At 47.4% G+C, this 20,408-nt stretch overlaps 2 protein-coding genes across 2 annotated transcripts; one reads left to right on the top strand and one right to left on the bottom strand.

Annotated features, from left to right (window-relative positions):
* The first annotated feature begins 10,876 nt into the window (after positions 1-10,876).
* LOC124685010 (LIMR family protein Os06g0128200) lies at positions 10,877-15,100 on the top strand. Its single transcript, XM_047219281.1, has 14 exons — positions 10,877-11,248; positions 11,360-11,445; positions 12,072-12,190; positions 12,298-12,408; positions 12,620-12,718; positions 12,858-12,980; positions 13,265-13,327; positions 13,406-13,470; positions 13,559-13,668; positions 13,775-13,889; positions 13,975-14,040; positions 14,355-14,465; positions 14,597-14,663; positions 14,753-15,100. Exons 1-14 carry the CDS (start codon positions 10,899-10,901, stop codon positions 14,798-14,800), a joined length of 1,533 nt encoding a protein of 510 aa, XP_047075237.1. The 5' UTR covers positions 10,877-10,898; the 3' UTR covers positions 14,801-15,100.
* Positions 15,101-17,376: 2,276 nt separating this feature from the next.
* Positions 17,377-19,233, bottom strand: LOC124685009 (protein DWARF AND LOW-TILLERING-like). The gene has a single exon (XM_047219280.1). The coding sequence runs from the start codon at positions 19,231-19,233 to the stop codon at positions 17,377-17,379; it is 1,857 nt and encodes a 618-aa protein (XP_047075236.1).
* Between the last annotated feature and the right edge of the window lie 1,175 nt (positions 19,234-20,408).

Raw genomic sequence — 20,408 nt, forward strand, 5'->3', positions numbered from 1 at the left:
CTACCTGCCTCTGCTAACTGCCCCTGTCTACATTGCCTTTGACAGGTCACGGATGTGGTTTCTAGTCTAGAGAAATCCACATGCGACGGTATGTGGCCGTTGCACTTTCGGGTCTTGTGAGAAAAATCCCAACTAAGAGAATGGACGTGAGAGATGTGATGCAAACCAAACTGAGGTGATAAAATTCCTTTTAAATCATGAGATCCAAGAACGAAGCTTTTGAAGACGCAGTGCACCCTAGTAAGTAAGGAACAAGATGGATACAAAAGTTAAACAAGCACTGATTGCATGCATGTTTTCTTTGATTCACTACTAACTACTAGACCATGCAGTCAGCAACGCGAACTGGTCAGAGATTTACCCGCATGCGGGAGTACACAACTTGGCAATGACCGGATCGGAGGGAGGAGGGTATATGGTTTTGCCAATTTGTGGGCGGGTCTTGATCTTTCTTATTTGAGGAGAGCTCCCGGTGGGTTTTGTTTCTTTCTATTTTCCAGCTAACGTAGACTTAAATATAGGATTTCCTAATACACTGGGTGGCCAAGAGCCACCTGATCTGATCTCTTGCGCACTATTGCCTATGCTTGCTGCTCGCTCAGTGTCAGTAGAAGGGAAGAAAAGATGGTCACTCTTAGTGTTATATATATCAGCTTAGGTAGAAACTAGAAACAGAGTTCCTACATGGACAGTTGATTTCCATACCAATTTTAGGCTATGTTTGGAAGCTAAATTTTCTTAAAGAACTCGGTATTGCAATACTACAGTTTCAATTGCCCTAGGCACCAAAATAATAGATTTAGTTTGTTTCTTGGTTTTGGAAAAAATAAGTCTGGACCTCTTTTTTGCAAAATGCAAAATTAGTTCGAACTTTCTTTCTAGCAACTACGGTATTATTATGATGCATTAAAAGTAATTTGCTACCAAACGCACCCTTAACTTTTTTAACTTGTGATCATTGTCGATCGCACATATAATGCTACCAAAACCTCTCTACATTGGGCACCTCCGCGTTGTACTTCCACACGAATTTAGCATGCTGTGATAGTCTCAACCTTTGCGTGTAGAAACTAATGTGCATTCATCAAGTGTCGATGTATGCATGACAATTCTCCATATCTGAAGAACCTCGTCAAATAATTCATCAAAGTCAACATTTGTAAGGCTCGCGACTTGGTCAATGGGTTTATCTTCATGAGGTCCTACAACATCTATGTTTCGGGCCCTGCTGGCGTTCTTGGGTTTGTACCTAGCTCGCTTCATATTCATGGTGAGTATTCTCCAATGGCAACCTTATATACTATTTCTCCCGTTGTTGTGGTCTAATATAGAGCATTCATATATCCCTGATTTTATAATTGTAGCTATCGATCCCTCGAGAGTATTCTTGACAAATTAAACCGTATACATACTTGCCTACATCTTTTTTTTCTATCTCTTTCCTACCCTCTAGTTGCGGAGTTTTGACAAAATTTATATCTATGTAAGGAGTAGTTTACCACATTTTACCACTTGGTTTTGGTAGGTTCTTAACTTGTTTTATTGTTTTCTTTAAATCAATTGACAAGACACATGCATCTATTCGAATATCTTTTTTTTAAAAAAAATGGGTGTATATTACTTAAGAAAGAGAGTTACAATAGTTCAACACGGACTGGTTCCTCCACATAGGGTCGAACCAAACCCAGTAACAAACCCCCACAACTAGATGATCTACTGAAACTAGCAATAGAATGAGCCACACGATTCACAGTTCTGTTGACCTTGCAGAAATGTACACCGTGTAGATCTTGAGATATGTTTTTAACTTCTTGGATGATGCAAGCAATCTGGGATTTAGTCTTTTCTCTAGTACTAGTTAAAGTGCCCGTGCGTTGCCACGGGAAAATAAGACATGAAGATAGTTGATTTTTAAATACCCCACACATTTCCCCTCTCCCACGTATAATCGTCCAAAGACCAGCATGCCCTATTTCTATCTGTTTTTAATCTTTTTCACTCTATCATGTATCTCATTCTCTCTTGTTCAGTTTAGGAACTACCCATCATTTTATCCATCTTTGGAGAAGACAATTAATGAACAATTTCAATACGTAAGCATAGTCAATAATAAGAAATGTTTTGTTGACCCTAAGTCCAAAGTTGTTCTAAAAAGTGTAAGAATCTTGAACAAGAATGCTAAACGCAAGCAACAAGAAATATACATTAAAAATTAACAAAAAGGTATTATATAACATATACAAAACTATATTAACACTTTTTTGAATAAAATATAGTATTTCTTAAGAATATTCTATCACTATTCCTTGTTTACTTCCTCTCTAAGTGTCCATTTGAAGGCCCATGCATTGCCGGGCTCTCAATTCTATTTTTTACATGCTATTGTTCTCTGACCGTATCTCCCTTCATGTATTATTTCTTCACACATATTTAAAGTCCTAGATGGTGGATTGCAGTTTAAGACTTACTTTAACGGGAAGAATTTAAGAGCCTAGTCCTAGTTTAACAAAAGGAAGCCTTTTACATTTTGATTGCAACAAATATGAATCAAGAAAAAATATGGCATAAATTTTAGCTAAAAAGACAAACATCTGAATCAACAAGTGTGCAAGGTAAATCTGAATCAACATTTATATAAATGTTGGTTGTAATGATGCTGATTAATCAATATCTTAAAAGAAATAAAATCTTTCAACGGAAAATCAATGTGGATAATTGTACGTGGCAATGCTCCACTCATAACTTAATATACATGCTTGTGGACGGCCAAAAAATCCCCTTACAATATTGTTGTTGGTTGTGTTTTATTTCTAAGTCTAGCAAAACTGGAGGACTTAAACAAAACATCACTTCTCAGGACACCTGAATGTTTCTCTGTAGTGAAGCATGTAGTGAAGCAGCCTTGGTAAAAGAAGGGCGTAATGGTCACCTCTGACATAGCCACATCAACAACCACTCAGCTGTCTTCCCACTCCTTTTCCCCAGGCAATAGCTATGGCCGACTTCTTCAGCCACCGCCACCTGTAGCTCGACAGGGAGCAGAAGCGATATTCAGCGCAGCAGAGTCGCGTGGGTGACTACATACAAGCCTAAGGGCATCTCCAGCGCCGCGACGCATTTCGGACGTCTAAATTGTCCGCGGGTGTCCGTTTCCGTCGCTAGGCGGACGCCAAAATGACGCGAGGGGCGAAATGTCCGTTTGCATCGGGGGCTACCTCCAGCGGTCCGACGCATTTTGGATATGCAAGTGTTTTTTTTTGTGCTACTTCTTTTCATTTTTGTTGAATGAGCAAGTTTAAACGTGAAAAAAGTAGTACTCAATGTTGTCATGTTGCTCCAATCGAATAGATTAAAGCCTAAACAATTCACCGGATACTTGAATCGGATAGGTTCAAACATATTTAACATACAAAGAAGAGCAAATTTAAAAACATATAAAATAAAACTAATTTTTGGCCTTCTTGTTAGAAGGCCCTGCCTCGTCGTCCAAACTCCTGCGCCTCTTGCTTGTCACCTCCTCGTCGGAAGAGGAACCGGAGGACGACGCGCCCGTCGAGGAGTTGAAACAGGAAGAAATGTCATCTTCCTCGTCGTCGTCGGTGAACGGACGACGACGACGCGCCGCCTACGCCAGCGCCCTTACCCGGGCCCTGGACTTTTTCCTTGCCGCCGCCTTGTCGTCCGCCGCCTCCTGCGCCTCCAACCGGGCGAACTTGGTGTCAGAGTCCTCCTCCTCCTGCCCCTCCTCCTCGTCCTCGGCGTCGCTGCCAGCGCCGTCTTCATCCTCCTCCTGGCCTTCGCTGGCATTGCCGCCTCCGTCCTCCTCCTCCTCACTCGGCGTGGAGGCAGGGTCACTGGGCGTGGAGCCCGGATCGCTTGGCGTCGCAGGGGATTCCCACCAATGCAGAAATCCGGGCGACTTGCCCTCGCTCTCTGAGTCGGACGGCAGCGTGTAGTCGCTCATGGCGTGCCGGTGTTGGAGAAGAAGAAGAGGAAGGAGTGGTTCAACTTGAATTACCGTAGACGCAAGGGTTATAATCTGCGGGGATTAACGACGACGCGTATAACAAAGAGGCCGTCGGTTGCTCTTCCGCGGTGGTTCAGCGCTCCATTGCAGCGGTTGGCGGGTTGATCGGCGCGGTTGCCACACCGGCGGTTGACATTCGCGCGCTTGCTATGAATTCGAGGCCGATCGAACCTAGGTCGCTGCCATGAGGGCCCGTGGGGAAGCGAGCTGGCGCTAGGCGCAGCGTCCGCGAAGACGCAAACCTGGCGCATATTTGCGTCGCGTTTGCGTTGCCGCAGACGCGCCGGACACAATGCGTCGCCCGCTGGAGGTGGTGACAAACGCATTTCCGGTCCACGCGGACGCAAACGGTTGCTTAGCGTCCGTTTGGGTCGCCCCGTTGGAGATGCCCTAACATAAAGTTTGGATAGTTCAGGACTGCAAAGCAGTTGGCTACAGGATGAAAGTTGTTTTTTGGCGAATGAACGAAGAGTGTTGTGGGCTTCTTTTGCGAAACAGATGGCTACGGAACATGTGACATTCTGACCAATTAACTATATGAAACCTGCATCCTCGGAAATAAATAGAAATTTTGTTACAGATGCTTAGAGTCAAACTTAAGTACAATTCATTTTAGGAAGTAAAAAAGACACAAAACAATCCATATCTATCTTTGCAAGCTCATAGCGTCCGGTAGGTACAATGGGCTAAACTTGATGCCTCTACATATAACAATTATGGGACTGCCTGCAAAAATGACATGATTCCAAGTGCATTTTCTGATCGAGTACTCAGGATTCTCATGTGGATTAGTTTTTGTTGGTCGGCAATATGATTTGCCCTTACCTCTGCCACCACTTACAGTTCCAATTTCCACTCGTCAGGATATCTTTGTCTGAACCATGGGGAATAATTAGTTGCAGGGTATCTTTATCCAAATTCAGTTACATATTATGAATGCACATTTATCCAAGTGAATGACTCCCCACAACAAAGTTGACCTACAGAAAATAAATTAATACTAAATATAATTATTCCTTAATTTAAAGAAAAAGTATGATTAAGTCCGCTACCCTCAAGTTCTTGTCTGACTCCATCAGGTCCTTGACGGAGCTCCATAGGGACCTCAAGGGCCTAGTGCTCTGACAATATCTCTGAACAATCGAGCAGGTACTCCAGCAAGAACTTTCTCAGGAACATGTGATGGTAGATTGTGTTGCGCACTCTTGCCTGCCGAAACTGCACATTCAAAATCATAACCAATAACTTCTTCAGTAGAAGAACAGACCGGTAAGACAGGAACTTTCATGGCAATAAATCTGAGGTTACCTTGAGAAATGTCTGCGTGTATGACTCAGAAATCTCCGTGCGGATCTGGTTTGCACGGTCGTGCTTCTGCCGCAGGTCTCTTTGCACCAACTCCGTCACCCTGAGCTTGGTGACTGACAGCGTTGGCAGCACCACATCTCCTCGTGGCAAAAAGATTAAATATTTTTGCAAGAAAACAACAGATCTTCTAGGCATAATTTTAGAAGTCTTGTAGAGCTAATACTAAGTGCAGCGTGAACATTAACATTTCTGAAATCATACAATTGAGCACGATCAAATAGGGAAATATGCCCACGCTACATACTAAGCTAGTTATTTCTATAAAACACAAGTTAGCGAAATATGCCCATGTTAATATTGAAGTATGTTTGATAAAACACAAGTTATTTCTACATCTTTTAATCAGTACAGTGTAAATGAGCATATTACTATGTAACTTCCATCTACAACAATCAACAAAATGAGCATCAAGACATGATGATTAATTTTGATAAGGAAAGTTTGATCCCATCTGATGAATGCATTTCCTCGTGAAAGAAGAGACCAAGTTTCAAACAGTCTAATATTTTGCAAAGTAACATCGGTTACATAGAAACAAAAATATCAGGTAGTATCTTTTCTCCATCTAATGAATAAAGGAGAAAGAGAACTAATGTTCAGAAATCTAATGTTGTGCATGAATATATCAAAAAAATCGTAGAAGTATTAATCAAAGACGTGGGGGCGGCTACCACAGACAGAGATTTACACAACACATGCATCACTGGAGCAGTTGAATTTCAGAATGCAGGTGTGGTGGGGTGGCGAGGAGAACGCAACGGAGCAGGATGGTTGGGGCGGCAGTGGAGCAGGAGGCACTCGGCGCCCTCGAATGATGTGGGGGCAAAATTTACCAAATGGAATCACCGGTTTGTCAATGGGAACGATGGTTTCTTTTTCTACCTGATTAGAGCAAGCATAAACATTCGGTTCATGTCACAGTAGATCCTTTCAAGTTGGAGCTATCAAAAAAACATTTTTTTCTTACTCGTACGAACGAATGAGTCAAAAGTGCAGTAAACAAAAGTCCATGTCCCAAATGTATGCACCATATCAGATGAGCTCATTTTGTACCAAGGAACCCATCAGTGCACCCCTTACTCGTAGCCAAGGGACGTTATTTGTAAAGACAAACCTCAAAAAGTTGAGTTCCAACTACACAGACAATCATCTTAAATAACAGGAAATTAATTCTCGGTAATCAATGTTAAGGGGTACATACATATCTAGAATTTATGCACCAGTTGATATGTGTACTTACTGCTCTCCTGTTTAGTCAAAACAGTATAAGATCTGGAGTTCTCATCCTCTAACTTCACTATCTATCTTCTCACCTACAAGGACATCAGACAATCACTACTGCATAAGGTTCATGACAATCCTAAGTACGATGGCAGCAAGCTTTATGAGTACAACAAGGTAGGAAACTAAGAATAATGAAGTGATACAAATGGTTCTAAAAATATAACCAAAAACGACAAACAGGAGCATCAATCCGGCAATCAAACACAGCAAGCAATCTTCATACTACTAATTGCAGAACAAAGGAAACTTATAAGATTTCCAGATATTTTTTGTCAATACACCATTATGTACTATTGTCGTACTCATATAGCAATCTTCAAACAGGAGCATCAATCCGGCAATCAAACGCACTATTGTCGTATTCCTTGGAGGGGCTATGCACCATTCTGTACTCGTTCCGCCATATGGTTGTTCGGTATAAGAAGGCATGCACCCACAAGAAACTGGCACGACGCCGGCCGGCCGCAGGAGTTGAAGAAGACGGCAAGATGAGGCGGCCCTGCTCGTCCTAAGGTCCGTTCGTCCTTAGGCCCCCTCCTATATTGCCAACGTCAACTCGGGTTGCCGGATCTGGCGAGGTGCGGCACCTCTGCCGTCCACCGCTCGATCCACTGTTGAGGAATTGAAGAGGTGGAGGTTGCATTTGAGATAGTCTGCAGAGGAAGGGAGGCGCGGCCTGGATTTAGAGGCCAAGTCCAACCCCACTACTGGAACATCCCCGTCGACAAATTTGCGAATGGTATGATGGTGTTTAGCAGAAGAATAGATCAAGAAGAGAGATGGGCACTACCTGGATCGCGAGGGAAGAATGGAGGAAGAAGGAATGTTGGAGGAACAGTGGCCTGCCATCGCGGTCGTCCCCGTCCGGCTCCATCCCTGGCAGGGGCGGCGGCGGTGAAGGGGCACAGGCAGGGGATGTGCTGGTATTGGGGATCCAGGGCGCAGTGGAGATAGGAATCGAGGGCTGAGATAGGGTTTGGATTTGCTCGGGGACCAAGCAGAGAGACAGCTGAACGAGCAAAAGGAGTAGGTGGATTTCGTTGGGCTTTGGCCCATGTGCGCGAGCGCGCGGCGAACGAGTGGAACGAAACCAGACGACCAAAGGGTGGTTGTAGTGGTAGAATAGGGAACATGTTCGTCCTTTTTAAGTAGTGTAGATAGTGTAGATAAACAACTCATGTAGAACAACGAAGCAATCTGTTTCAAGTTGAATTGGTTTGGCATACAAAGGTAAAACTGCTTTGACTCCCTCAAGACACGCCAACGCTTCCACAATTTCTGCATAAGCACACCTTTCAATCACACCCCAAGCACATATGATCACGACATCCTGCTCATCACGAATCACAGCTCCCCAAGTCCCGCTATTTTCATCAGCCGAGAAACTTGCATCCACGTTTAGCTTGGTCCAACCCGAATCTGGTTTTATCCAAGGTACACATGTTTCTTTCTTTTGGAATTGCTTCCCTTTGTCAACGGATACAATAGCACTCTTACCTTTGTCACTCGCATCAGTGAGAAGTGCACCATTTCGCTGAAACGAGATCAAGTAAGCTTGTAGAAAAGAAGCAGATTGCTCGCACATTTGCCATCCCCAAAAATAGAGTTATTCCGAATGTGCCAAGTTCTCCACCAAAGAAGGAGGAATTTCGCAATCATGCCTTCATTGCATTGGCTTAGAAGAACAAGAACCCAATTAGAGCCTAAGAAATAGAACTTACCGTCAGAGGGCAGCGACCATGGATTTTTTTAGGCGCATTCTAAGTGCCTTAGCTTTTTGGGCATGTTACCATCGCATGATGAGCTGATTTCGGTTCCATTCTACAGATTGCGGTGTCCGTTCAGACTCTTTGCTGGTGTATGGTACAAGTAGCCACATGTTTAACAAGAATGCCACAATTCCAGAGTAAGTTATGATACTTAAAAGAGTCCAACATAATAATCGGATGATATTTTAGAAAATTCCGACGTAATATGATAGTACTACATGCCGAAGGTGGCCTCCGGATCATCCTACTCGCAACAATATCGTACAAGCGAGTGGGACCCACTAGTCTGATAAGTTTTCATCACATATTTTCCATTTTTTCCATTCCTACTATCCAATGTAGCCCTAGGTTTTCCTGTTTCTTTTTTGCATTTTTTTTGGTGAAGTCACCAAGACTTACTGTGAAAGTTGAATATTTCTACTAATGACAAACATAACTACGACTGAGATTGAAGATTCGTGTAGGCGGGCAAGGTGCGGCAAGCCGCTCTTTCTTACCTAGTAATTCACATGTCACTACGGGAGAGCTTGTCGTTGCCGTGCAAGCAAATTGGATGGCAAAGGGTGTTATTTGCACGGCAAAGCCGTTGTCATGCGGTGCCACACGGCAATGTCTGGCTCGGCAACGCCATCATTGCCGAGCGCCTCGCCAAAATTGTACGGCAACGTCTTTGTCGTGCGTTCCTCCCTTTGTCGTGCGCCCATCCCATTTGCCATGCAACCTCTCATTGCCGTGTACCTAGTACCTCTGTCGTGCGCTTTGGTTCTATTGCACGGCAAAGAGCTTCAAGCAAATTAAAAAAATAACGCACCGACACTAGCGAGACGCCGATGCTGCCGGTGCCGAGGCCATACGCTGCTAGTCACGCCATGTCGCCGTGCCGCAGGGTGCTCGCCGCTCGCCACCGCGGCCATTCGCTCTCCGCCATGTCACTGCGACGACGTGCGCTCGCTCTCCGCCTCGTGCTCGCCACCGCGGCCACTCGTCGCGCCGTCGTGCACTCGTTCTCTGTCATGTCGCCGCGCCGCTGTGCACTCGTTCTCTGTCATGTCGCCACGCCGGTCGAGGAGAAGAGCACGCACAGACGGAGCACCGGCGGTAGCTGGCTCGTCGACGTCGACTGATGGTTCGGGGGCCGGCGGGGACAGGCAAGGAAGAAGCGTCATGCTGCTGGAGCTGCTCTCCGGGCGGTCGCCGGAACAGGCGTCGCCCTCCGGTTCCTCGGCGTCGTTCTCGGGGCCTAGCGCCGCTGAGGGACAGAAGGCGCAGGCGCCGGAGATCATGAGGTGGCCGCTGTCGGAGCACGGGGCCAGCTCTGGGATGCCGGCGCGCGCAAGGAGGTGGTTACTGGCGTTCCACATCGCTCTCAGTGCGTGTAGGTGAGAGCTAGGAGGAATTGGGGTGTGTGGTGGGCGTGGGCGCGGGTATAATGGGTGGGCATCAATGATATGGTTGGTGTGGGTCATGGGGCCAGGTGATACGTGGGGTAGACCACGTCAGCAATCCGCATGCATATTTTTTCAATACTTTGCCGTGCGTGAGGTTGAGGCGCACGGCAAAGCCCCGCCGTGCCGTGTGATCCCTTTGCCGTGTGCCTTTCTGACTTTTGCCGTGGTTTTATTCTTCGCCATGCGCTGAATTATGGCTTTGCCGTGTCAACCTTCTTTGCCGTGCGTCGTCCGTAGTTTTTCCGTGTAATGTTCTTTGCCGTGCGCCCCATTTTGTTGATACACGGCAAAGACATCTTTGCCGCATGGCAAAGGCGGGTCGCATAGCAAAGACTTTTTTCCCCGTAGTGTGTACAACATGCTGAACATGGTGCTGGATCATCCCACTCGCAACAATATCGTACAAGCGAGTGGGACCCATTTGTATGATAAGGATTTTTTTCCATTCATACTATCCAATGCAGCCCTAGGTTTTTATGTTTCTTTTTGCAGTTTTTTTGTGTGGGTGAACTCGCCAAGACTTGAACCGGAAGCTATCCAGTTCCACCAAACGCCGGACCCCTCCACCAATCCCAAGCAGCTATCAAAGCCAGACAAAACCACCAGTCTTGCCACGGCGACGAGCCTGAGGACAGCGAGCGACCCCGCACCGCTGTACCACGCGAAACCGTCACAATTTTCAAACCCCAACCAAACAAAACAAAGCCAACCCAAAACCACCCAACCCGAGCCCAGCCGGCCGCCCAATGCCAGCCTAGTCCAGCCACGCCGCCCACCTTCTCCCTTTCCCTTTCCCCCCTTCCTCGGCGACGTCAACCCGCCCAAATCCCCGCCGCCGCCCCGCAGATCCCGCCCGCCGCCGCCCTCCCCGCCGCCGCCGCCGCACCCAGCAGCTCCCCCACCCAAACCCTAGCCCCCTCCTCCACGCGCGCGCGCGGGCGGGCGGGGAGATCTGACCTGACCTGACCTGGCCTGACCCCGGCAGGCGGGCGGGCCGCCGCGATGGGGGACTTCAACCTGGCGCTGGTGATCGTGGCCGTCGTCGTCAGCGTCCTCGTGCTGCTCGTCAGCGTCTACCTGCTCGTCAACTACCAGCACCCCGACGACGCCAACCAGGCCTACTTCCCCAAGCTCGTCGTCGTGCTCGGCATCACCGTCGCCGTCCTCTCCATCCTCATGCTCCCCGCCGACGTCGCCAACCGCCAGGCCTGCCGCAGGGCCGTCTACAACGGGGCCTGCTCCCTCACGCTGCCCATGAAGACGCTCTGGCTCCTCATCTACATCGTCGACGCCGTCCTCGTCTTCCTCGTCATCCCATTCGCCATGTTCTACTACGAGGGCGACCAGGACAAGTAATTCGTTCGAACTCCATCTGCCAGAGCTCGCGAGCTCCCTTGCTTGCTTACTTGCTTCATAAATCCTCCTGTGCTTCGCTGATTGGATCCATCTTCTGCTGCCTTCAGGTCCGTCGGCAAGAGGCTCAAGACCGCCCTCATCTGGGTCGTCGCCTCCGCGGTGGTATGCGGCCTCATCCTCGGAATCCTATACGGTGCGTGCGCGCGGATCGCCCGCCCTCGTCTTCTGCCTGCCTCCATTTCTCATGCTCAATCCGTAATCAAACCGATTTGAGCTTGGAATGTCGCCCTGGGTCACATAAACCTTCAGGCGGCTGCAAGTGTTGCCTTGCATTTTGGTCTACATAAATTGGAGCCTCAAGCTTTTTCACGTTTACCCCCAGGAGCAGCCAATGCTCTATTGCCAGATCTGAGACCGAGTTCATGTTGTTATTCATTTCCGGGTTCATACGGACCTGTGTGTATCTATCTAGTGTTGCCCGGTTAGACCTCTGGATCATCTACGTCACCATTTGTTTTCTAGTCCTAGGTTGCAGCTTATACATTTGGACTGTGGTTAGTCTTAACCTAGGAAACATAGAAACCAACGTATAATTTTTTCCTCCTCATGTTTGCCATGCCATCTATGTTCATTCCTCACATGTATCAAATACTGTGAAGTTTACTTAGGAGGCCTGCACATGATAGTATATTTATAGGCGATTTCGTTTGAATGTCATATCCTTCATGTTTGTACCTGCACGGAATGAATTGTACCTCCACTGATTGTTCCTTGATGTCTAGACTTTATCTGACTGCACTCTCACTTTTGTCGCTTCAGCGGTTATTGGCAAGGTGGACTTCACTGTCAGGCATCTCTCTTCATCAGTTCAGGCATTTCCAAGCCAGTTCAGTGGATTCTCAAGTAACCAACCTTGCATAGCTCCGTTGACCCGCCAGGTTCACCCGCTGATGGAACTATGCTTTCCTGTGTTTCACTTCATGCAGCTCATCATTTCTTAACTTTTATTTGGTGGCTAAGCTGCTTTATCGTTTGTTTTCGTCAGTGTTCAGCTAATACTGCACCTGCTAACTCTCAAACGACTTGGACGATGCGTGCTACATTCCCTGAATATGTGGTTGCCCTTACAACCATTGTTGGATCTGTACTCTTCACTGTGAGTTTTACTACTTCAACCTTCGCAATTAGCTTTATCGCTGTTTTTTGTAGAACTAGCATGGCTATAGGTAAATTTCGTTTATGTCCTGGACAAAGCTGTATGGGAGACAATTTTATGCATGTATTCCAGTATCCAACTGCTACATCCAATCATGCTGCTCTATTTCTGGCTTGGTGTCTGTTAATAACTCTGTTTATTTATTTTATAGATATTTGGTGGTGTCGGCATTGCTTGCCTCCCATTGAGCCTTATATTCTCGTTTGTCCGGCGTCCAAAAGCTGTCATTACACGCTCGCAATATATAAAGGTGCGTATGTTCTTATATGCTTTATTTCAGTAATGAAGACTGTTTGCGCCTACTGATCAGAGCCAAAGTTTCTACTGCATGTAATTATTTTGTGATTTGGATATCGGTCTGATCTTGACGTTGAATATGTTTCCCTCAGGAAGCAACTGAATTGGGTAAGAAGGCCAAGGAATTGAAGAAGGCAGCTGAAGCCCTTCACCAAGAAGAGAGGAGTGGGAGCAAGGGCAGAAAATGGCGCAAAAATGTGAAGGCTGTCGAGAAGGTATGCCTGTCCTCCAAATGGCATGATATTTCTTGAAGCTCTAGCTGTATTTATTCTGTGAACAAACTTATCTTAGAGGATTATGTGGAGTAGGACGACAATGCATTTTATAATATTACGTGGATGAGCTTTTTCCATTGAACCGGTGCCCATATTTGCATGCTATGTACCATTTGATTTGTATGTATTCGCATGAAGCATTCCCTCTTCAATATGTTGTTTCATATTTCTGTGATGTTCTGTTCGGTTATTGTAATTAACATATTTGCTCTTTTAATCATCAGGAGTTATTACTTCTGGAAAATGACATGAATGCTCTAGAAGAGATGTATCCTCAAGGAGAAAAGGTAATTGCACGCGAATTCCCATATTTGTTCTTTTTTATTGTTGTCAGTTGCTCTGTCTTGACATCCATTATGGTGCAGGCTGAAGCTACCTGGGCTTTTACAGTTCTTGCTTACCTCGGAAAACTCGTATTCGGTGTTGTTGGGTAAGTGTAAATATATCTCTGAAATTTACTTCTGTTCTGTAGAACTTATTTGCAAGTGCAGTTGTCTGACAGTTTCTTATGCTCTTAGGTTAATTATATCTATTGCTTGGGTTGCACATATTGTCATATACTTGTTGATTGATCCTCCTCTATCTTCTTTCCTGAATGAGATCTTCATAAAGCTGGATGATGTTTGGGGTACATTTCTGATCCTTGACAATGTTTTAATTTATCCTCTTTATAAAAATAAACTGACAATCTAAAAAAAGAATAAACTGACTTTTTTTTTTGTTCTTTGTACAAGGTCTGCTTGGGACTGCTGCCTTTGCATTCTTCTGCTTCTATCTTCTCATCGCAGTGATTGCTGGGGAAATGATGCTTGGCCTGAAATTAGTTTTCATCACCATTCACCCAATGAAGTAGTTGATCCATTCCATGCCACTCTTTTCTTCACAGTCCATTTTTTTTTCTGGTATTCACTAACAGCCATTTAACTTATTTCAGATGGGGAGGAACGTTAATGAATTCGTTCCTGTTCAATGTTGGACTCATCCTACTTTGTTCCATCAGGTATGGTACCCATGTCTTCTTTTAGAAGTGCGTTGACGCATTGTATTGTATAAGTTCAGAGGAAATGTATGGCTATATGCCTACATGTCAGGACTGTAGTTTCTGTTATTTGTTGGTGATAATGCAAACTCGGAATGCACATCCTAGCAACCATGTAGTACTGACATAGCTTTTGGGCCTATGTTCTGTTATATTAGATGAATAATGACCTCTGCATGAACCTGAGTTTTGTTGGTTTCATCAAGTATGTTTTCCACCTTTTATTGTTCTTTAGAAGTCCTCTCAATTGAATTTCCATGATTGTCTTTATGCAGTGTGATTCAGTTCTGCGCAACAGCTTTTGCGTATTACGCACAAGCAACTGCTGCTCAGGAGATCTTTGGCCACACACTTCAGTCTCTGCGTGGAATTAAGTATCTCTACAAGTAAGTCTAACTAGCATGAAGTCAGTAGAATTATCAGCCTGCATTTCTTGCTTGAATAGTTGAATCTATATCTTTGTAGATACCAGAGTCTCTTTGAATACATACTTGATTTTGAACATTCGAATATGCAGGTACAATGTCTTCCAGTACGGCTTTGTTGCTCTTGCCATACTCACGCTGTTCTACTATGCAATTTTTGTAAGTCTTTTCATTCGAAGTACTCAGCTAGATCTGAACAAATTCAGTCAAAGTTTAGCTTGCTTAATTTAACGAGAATCTTTCTCCAGGGATGGCGAAAGAGGAAACCGACAGGAAGGTTCCAACTCTCAAATTAGTTTTGGTTTGCTCTGCGCAAAGCCTGACGGATTCATATTTGTTCCTGAGTGATAGTTTGGTTAGCGATGTATATGATCTTGCAAACCGCTTTCTTGAAAAGCTTGGGAGTTTCCATCGGTGTAAATTAGCGACCATCAAAATCTCTGGAGATGAAAGCGCCCACGGACACGGATGTTAAAGTAGAAGAACCCGGTTTCCTTTGTAATGTACACATTCCTCGCCTTGGTTCTGTTCTGTATTATTGTTTTGTAATCAATCGGCTGATGTTATTCTTGAGGTTGATGGTTCCTGTGACTGGAGATCTTCTGTATGCCTCTTTGTTGTTCGTTTGCTGGGTTGGTACCGAGTTGCGATAGTTCAGTTCTTTTCGTTTGTATGTGCTGTACCATACTGTGATTACCACATGCATTTGCAGATTGTATCAAGGACGTCTTCTCCTGATCATCTCATGGCGTTTTTTTCTTTTGTCTCGGATTTGTTTATCTGATTACTCACAATGTTGAAGTTACAATGAAAAACTTCATTTGTCATGAGAAATGCTGATATGCTAGCACAAACTAGTGAAACGAAGAAGAAAGGAAATGACAAGAAAGTCAGAGGAAAGTGATGTAGGAGGTTAGCTATTTGTTATTTGCCCTGCTGTTTGCTTGGTAGTTATCCTGATTGTGTTATTAAGATCATATGGTACAGTTAAATAATAAATCATATAAGCTTGATAATACTTTCTTATTATTTGGCTAAATATATATGTACATCTAGCGAGTTTTTTCAGTTGATAAATTGATACATGTTGGGAAAAGAAAGTACTCCGTAGAATGAATGATGTGGGCGGCTCATTCTATACACTTAAACACACACGGAGGGTTTGCCAATGTGACACACACTGCTATCTAGTTATGTAATTTTTTGCAGACCATTTGCAGTACAAAAAGTGTGATTTCCAAAATGTTCAGAAAATGGCGAACGCCGATGAATTTTCGCCACTCTTGCTGCTATTCTTGTTGTCATATTTATCTTGAGTATATATGGATGTTAGAGAAGGTTTCCAGTCCTTGAATCCATCTTGCGCAAGAGTGATTCTATGCATCGGAAAGTGACCGATCTAGGGCTCAGATGAACAAATTCGGAAACCGGCCAGGAGCTGCCAATTGATTGTGGCACTTTCCTTGAATTACTACAGAGCTAGTGAAAAGAACATAGGTATCAAACGCTATGGTTGGTACAAGCCAGCAGATGAGTTTGTCAAACTAAACATCGATGATGCGTTCTCTGTAGAAAATTATACGGGAGCTATGGGTGTTGTCATTAGGGATGATGGTGGTATGTTCGTAGCAGGTACCGCATGTCGCAGATGCAGCCATGGCCCAAGCCATAGCCCTTCGAGATGGTTTCCTCCTTGCAAGACAACTTGGATGCAATAGGATTGAGGTCAACAGCTATTTGGAGGTTGTTGACACAATGCAAAACGGAGGAAACTCTAGCCACCGTCTATGAAGAATGCTCTTTTCTAGCTCAATATTTTACTCATGTTAAATTTGATCATTGTTCTAGGAAATCAATACTGTAGCTCATACTTTGGCTTGTAATGCGGAGGGACCTCAGTCAATAGTTTGGCATGAGGATCCGCCTAATTTTCTTTTGAGCCTTTTGGCAAATGATGTAAGCTTGTTCAGTAATTACTAAAGTTGCTGTGGTGGTTTTCCCTAAAAAAAAAAGTATCATACTCCGTAGAATGAATGATGTGGGTGGCTCATTCTATACACTTAAACACACACGGAGGGTTTGCCAATGTGACACACTGATATATAGTTATGCAATTTTTTGCAGACCGAAAAGTGTGATTTCCAAAATGTTCAAAAAATGGCGAATGCCGATGAGTTTTCGCCACTCTTGCCGCTATTCTTGCTGTCATATTTATCTTGAGTATTGCTGATAGCTTCAGAAATAAGTTGTAACAGGCTGCCATTTTACATATCAATTGCCAGAATGCAATCTGAGATTGAAAATCAAGAATGAAGTCATCAACCAAAATGATGAATTTCTTCATTTTTATATGTCTGAATTCTGGATGAGTCCTGCACACACACGAATTCGCTACAGCTACATGGAATGCACTAATACAAGGTAATTAAACAAATTCAGAAAACAGAATGAAACGTCCCATCTAACTCACACATTTCAGCTGATACAAAAGAACATGAAGGATGGATGAAATAGTCTTCTGATTCAATTTCATTTCTGACTCTGAACAAAGATTACAAGTTACATATAATGGCTGAAAAGAATGTAATGTAATATTATGCTGTGAAATGTCCCTGCTTCTTCTACATTGCAGCTGGTTCAAGCAGCCAAAAGAATAAAGAATTATTACATAACTAATAACAATTGAATATTTTTCTCCTATCATGTAAAATAAAAGAGAAAAGCTACATTTTCTATGCTTCTTCTACTTCTTCCGATGATGAATGAATGTGTAAAAGAATGGTCAGTTTGTATTATGGACTAATTGAATGAATCATTAGCAGCAAAAGAACCACTGAAAAAGATCAGTTCTTTCTTCTTCTTCACTTCCTGTTCAGCTCTGCAGAGACTGTGACGCCGTGGTGGACGCGGACACCGTCGTGCTACCTCCTGCGCCGTCGCCGGCCGGCGTCCATGCACTCACGGTGTAGAGCGGCTGGTCCAGCCACCGGAGCGTGAGCCCCTCGCCGTCGCCTTGTGGGTGCACGCCGTAATTGCCCGGCGCGAACATCCTCGCGATCATCCGCCCCTGCATCGCCTCACGGTCGCCGATACCGGCGTTCTGGAACCCGCCGTCCTCCATGCGCCGCCGCCACCCATCGAAGCTCTCGTGCCGTTCGGACCGGTCAGGGCCCTCGAACGCCACCGCGTTGCGGATCTCCCGCGCGAACATCTCCTCCGCCCTGGCCCTGGCCGCGCTGGCGGGCGGCAGGCCGGCCGCGCCCACCGCGTCGAACGCCGCGGCGTAGTGCCGCAGCGCGCGCGCGAACCGCGCCTCCCACCGCCCGGCATTGAGCCCGGCCGCCTCGTGCTCGCCGAGGAGGAGGACGGCGGCGCCAGTGCTGCGCACGAGCCCGAAGAAGTCGGACATGGCGCCGCCGGTCTCGTCGCGGAGCAGGCGGTGCGCGGCGAGAATGCAGTTAACGGCCACGCGCTCCCCGCGCTTGACGTGGAGCATCCACAGGCGCACGTCCTCAAGCCGGTCGACCACGGCGTGGAACTCGAAAGCGAGCCCCAGCGCGGCGGCCACGCACGCGAGCCGCGCGCCGGTGTCCTGCAGCTCCTGCCTCGACGCGCCGACGCCGGTGATCCGCACGTGCGACGGCGGCTCCGGACGCCGCGCCGCGAGGCTCTGCAGCAGGCTCGGCCACTGGAGCCCCTGCTTGATGTCGAAGTCGATGACGTGGACGCGGTCGTGGCCGTCGAACGCGCGGAGGAGGCGCTCGTTGAGCGTGAAGTGGAGGAACCGCGGGATCGGGGTGACGCTGTTGAGCACCCGCAGCGCCATGGCGTCGTCGTCGTCGTGGAAGGCGCCGTCGGTGAGCTCGCGCGGCGGGGTGACGTCGAACACGTGCGGCCACATGTGCGCCGCGCGGAGCGCGAGCGCCTCGGCGAAGTACGCGGCCACGCGGTGCAGCGGCGTGGGCCCCGACGGCGAGGCCGTCTCGCCGAGCCGCGCGAGGAAGTAGTTTGCGGCGTCGTAGTTGCAGACGGCCAGGGATTCAGCGCACGACGTGAGCGCGCCCACAAGCTCCAGCGCTTGGCTCTCCGCCTCCGGCACGACGCTCCTCGCGATGGCGGGCTCAAGAACCGGCGGCATCGCCGACGAGCCACCGTCCGTGCCCGACGAAGACGACGAATGGGACGACGGCGACTTGCTGTACTCCTCCTGCTTGGCCGGGGCCAGGGAGGACGACGGCCCCGCGACCGCCATGCCGTGGGGGAACGCCGCGGCGCTCGGCACAAGAAAGACCTTCTGCTCCTCCGCCTCCTCTCCTCCTTCTCCGGCGGCCGCTTGCATCATGGCGTCCCCTGCAGTGGATTGATGGAACCATACCTCGTCGCCGTCGCCACCCATCACCCTCGTCCGCTTGGCGCGAACGACGGGGCCATACTCCCCCTCCTCCTCCTCCTCCTCGTGCTGGCGCTTAACGGCTCTGCTACTCCTCATGTCCCAGCCGCCGTCGCCGACGCCGGGCTCCGGCTTGGCGCCCCAGGACACGGCCTGGGAGACCGGCGACGCCGGGTGAGGCCGGAAGGAGCAGGTGCCGTTGCCTCCCCTGCCTTCGCCGCGCGGGACGGTGGCGGCGGTGCCGGTGTCGCCGCGGCCGCCCCGCTTGGAGAATCCGCATGGCAGGCGCTGCGCTGTGCTCATCTGATGCCTGGACGAGAACGAGCAGCCTGCCAACATCCCTGAGACAAGCGTCACCAGCGAATGCAGCGGTGTAGTCTCTTCTTCTTCCTCCTCTGCTGATCACACTCTGCTCTCTCACTCTCTAGTGTTTCTCTCTCTCTCTCTGGTATGTGGTCAGTGAGGTGGAGTGTACGAATGGATTTCGATGAAGAAAACGAAGAGGAGTTGGTAAAAAACAGAGGAATGTTGGTTCTTGGAAAGAATTTGTCAGTTCCCTTTGGGCAAACGAAAACGAGAGAAGAAAGTAAACCGAAAAGAAAGAATGTAATGTTTGTGTATGCTGCTGTATATGCAGGAAAGAATTTTAGTGGTGGTGGTTTTGGACTCTGCAGAATGCCTGCTTAGTACAAAAGAATCAACGAATCGTTAGGGAGGAACAAAGAATGGCCTAAAAGAACATCTACAAAGAAGAAGAAGAAGAAGATCAGATGCTGCCGGGGATGCTCACTCTCTGCAGAGCTCGCACCGCCCCCAACACCTCCATTGTTTTCTTTGTCAAGAAGAGATCAGCAGCAAACCAAAGAACCAAAGAAGAAGAAGAAGAAATCCTAGAAATAAGAGGTCCTAAGATGCGATGCAGATGGGATTGGATGGGTGTTCTTGCTCTTCTCCCTCACTATCCTACAGCTGCTACCAGTGTTCTTACCTCACCATCGACGATCCTCTCGCTCTCTCTACCCTATCTCTCTCCCTCACGGTGGGTGGCTCTGTTCTGACTGACGATCTCACCTCCCTCTCTACTACCTATGGAGGAAGAAGAAGAAGCCCGGGCAAAAAGAAACGGTCTCGGCAGTCGGCGGGAACCCCGAGGCGCCGCGCTGGGCCGTCGGATGGGGAACGGACGGTGCAGACGATGTGACCGTTGCCTCGCTTTGGGGTCAATGTGACCGTTGAGTCGCTGCCAGCGTGGGGCCGCGGCGTCAGGCGGCCCGTCAGGTGCGCCTCACGTGACCCGTTTCCTACCGTTGGGCTCCCACCGCGTGGGGCCCGCGTCCCACGGACGGACGCGATCGCGTGGGTCGTACGCCACGGACGGACGCGGTCGCCGACATGTCACGCCACGTAGGACGCGCACGCGTGCCGTGTGTGTTCCATTGAATGCCGTGGCACACGCTGACAAGATGTGTGTCTGGCTAGGTACAGTACGGGAAGCAAGTGCTGGCGTTTGGCTC

This window comes from Lolium rigidum, chromosome 1 (assembly GCF_022539505.1).
Source record: "Lolium rigidum isolate FL_2022 chromosome 1, APGP_CSIRO_Lrig_0.1, whole genome shotgun sequence".
NCBI classification, from domain to species: Eukaryota; Viridiplantae; Streptophyta; class Magnoliopsida; order Poales; family Poaceae; genus Lolium; species Lolium rigidum.

What these genes read in the sequence shown, in the direction of transcription:
- LOC124685010 (XM_047219281.1), top strand. Translation starts at nt 10,899, where the DNA reads ATGGGGGACTTCAACCTGGCGCTGGTGATCGTGGCCGTCGTCGTCAGC. An exon ending in TAGCTCCGTTGACCCGCCAG is followed by an intron (nt 12,191 to 12,297) that starts GTTCACCCGCTG and finishes TGTTTTCGTCAG; the next exon opens with TGTTCAGCTAATACTGCACC. An exon ending in CACGCTCGCAATATATAAAG is followed by an intron (nt 12,719 to 12,857) that starts GTGCGTATGTTC and finishes TGTTTCCCTCAG; the next exon opens with GAAGCAACTGAATTGGGTAA.
- LOC124685009 (XM_047219280.1), bottom strand. Translation starts at nt 19,233, where the DNA reads ATGTTGGCAGGCTGCTCGTTCTCGTCCAGGCATCAGATGAGCACAGCG.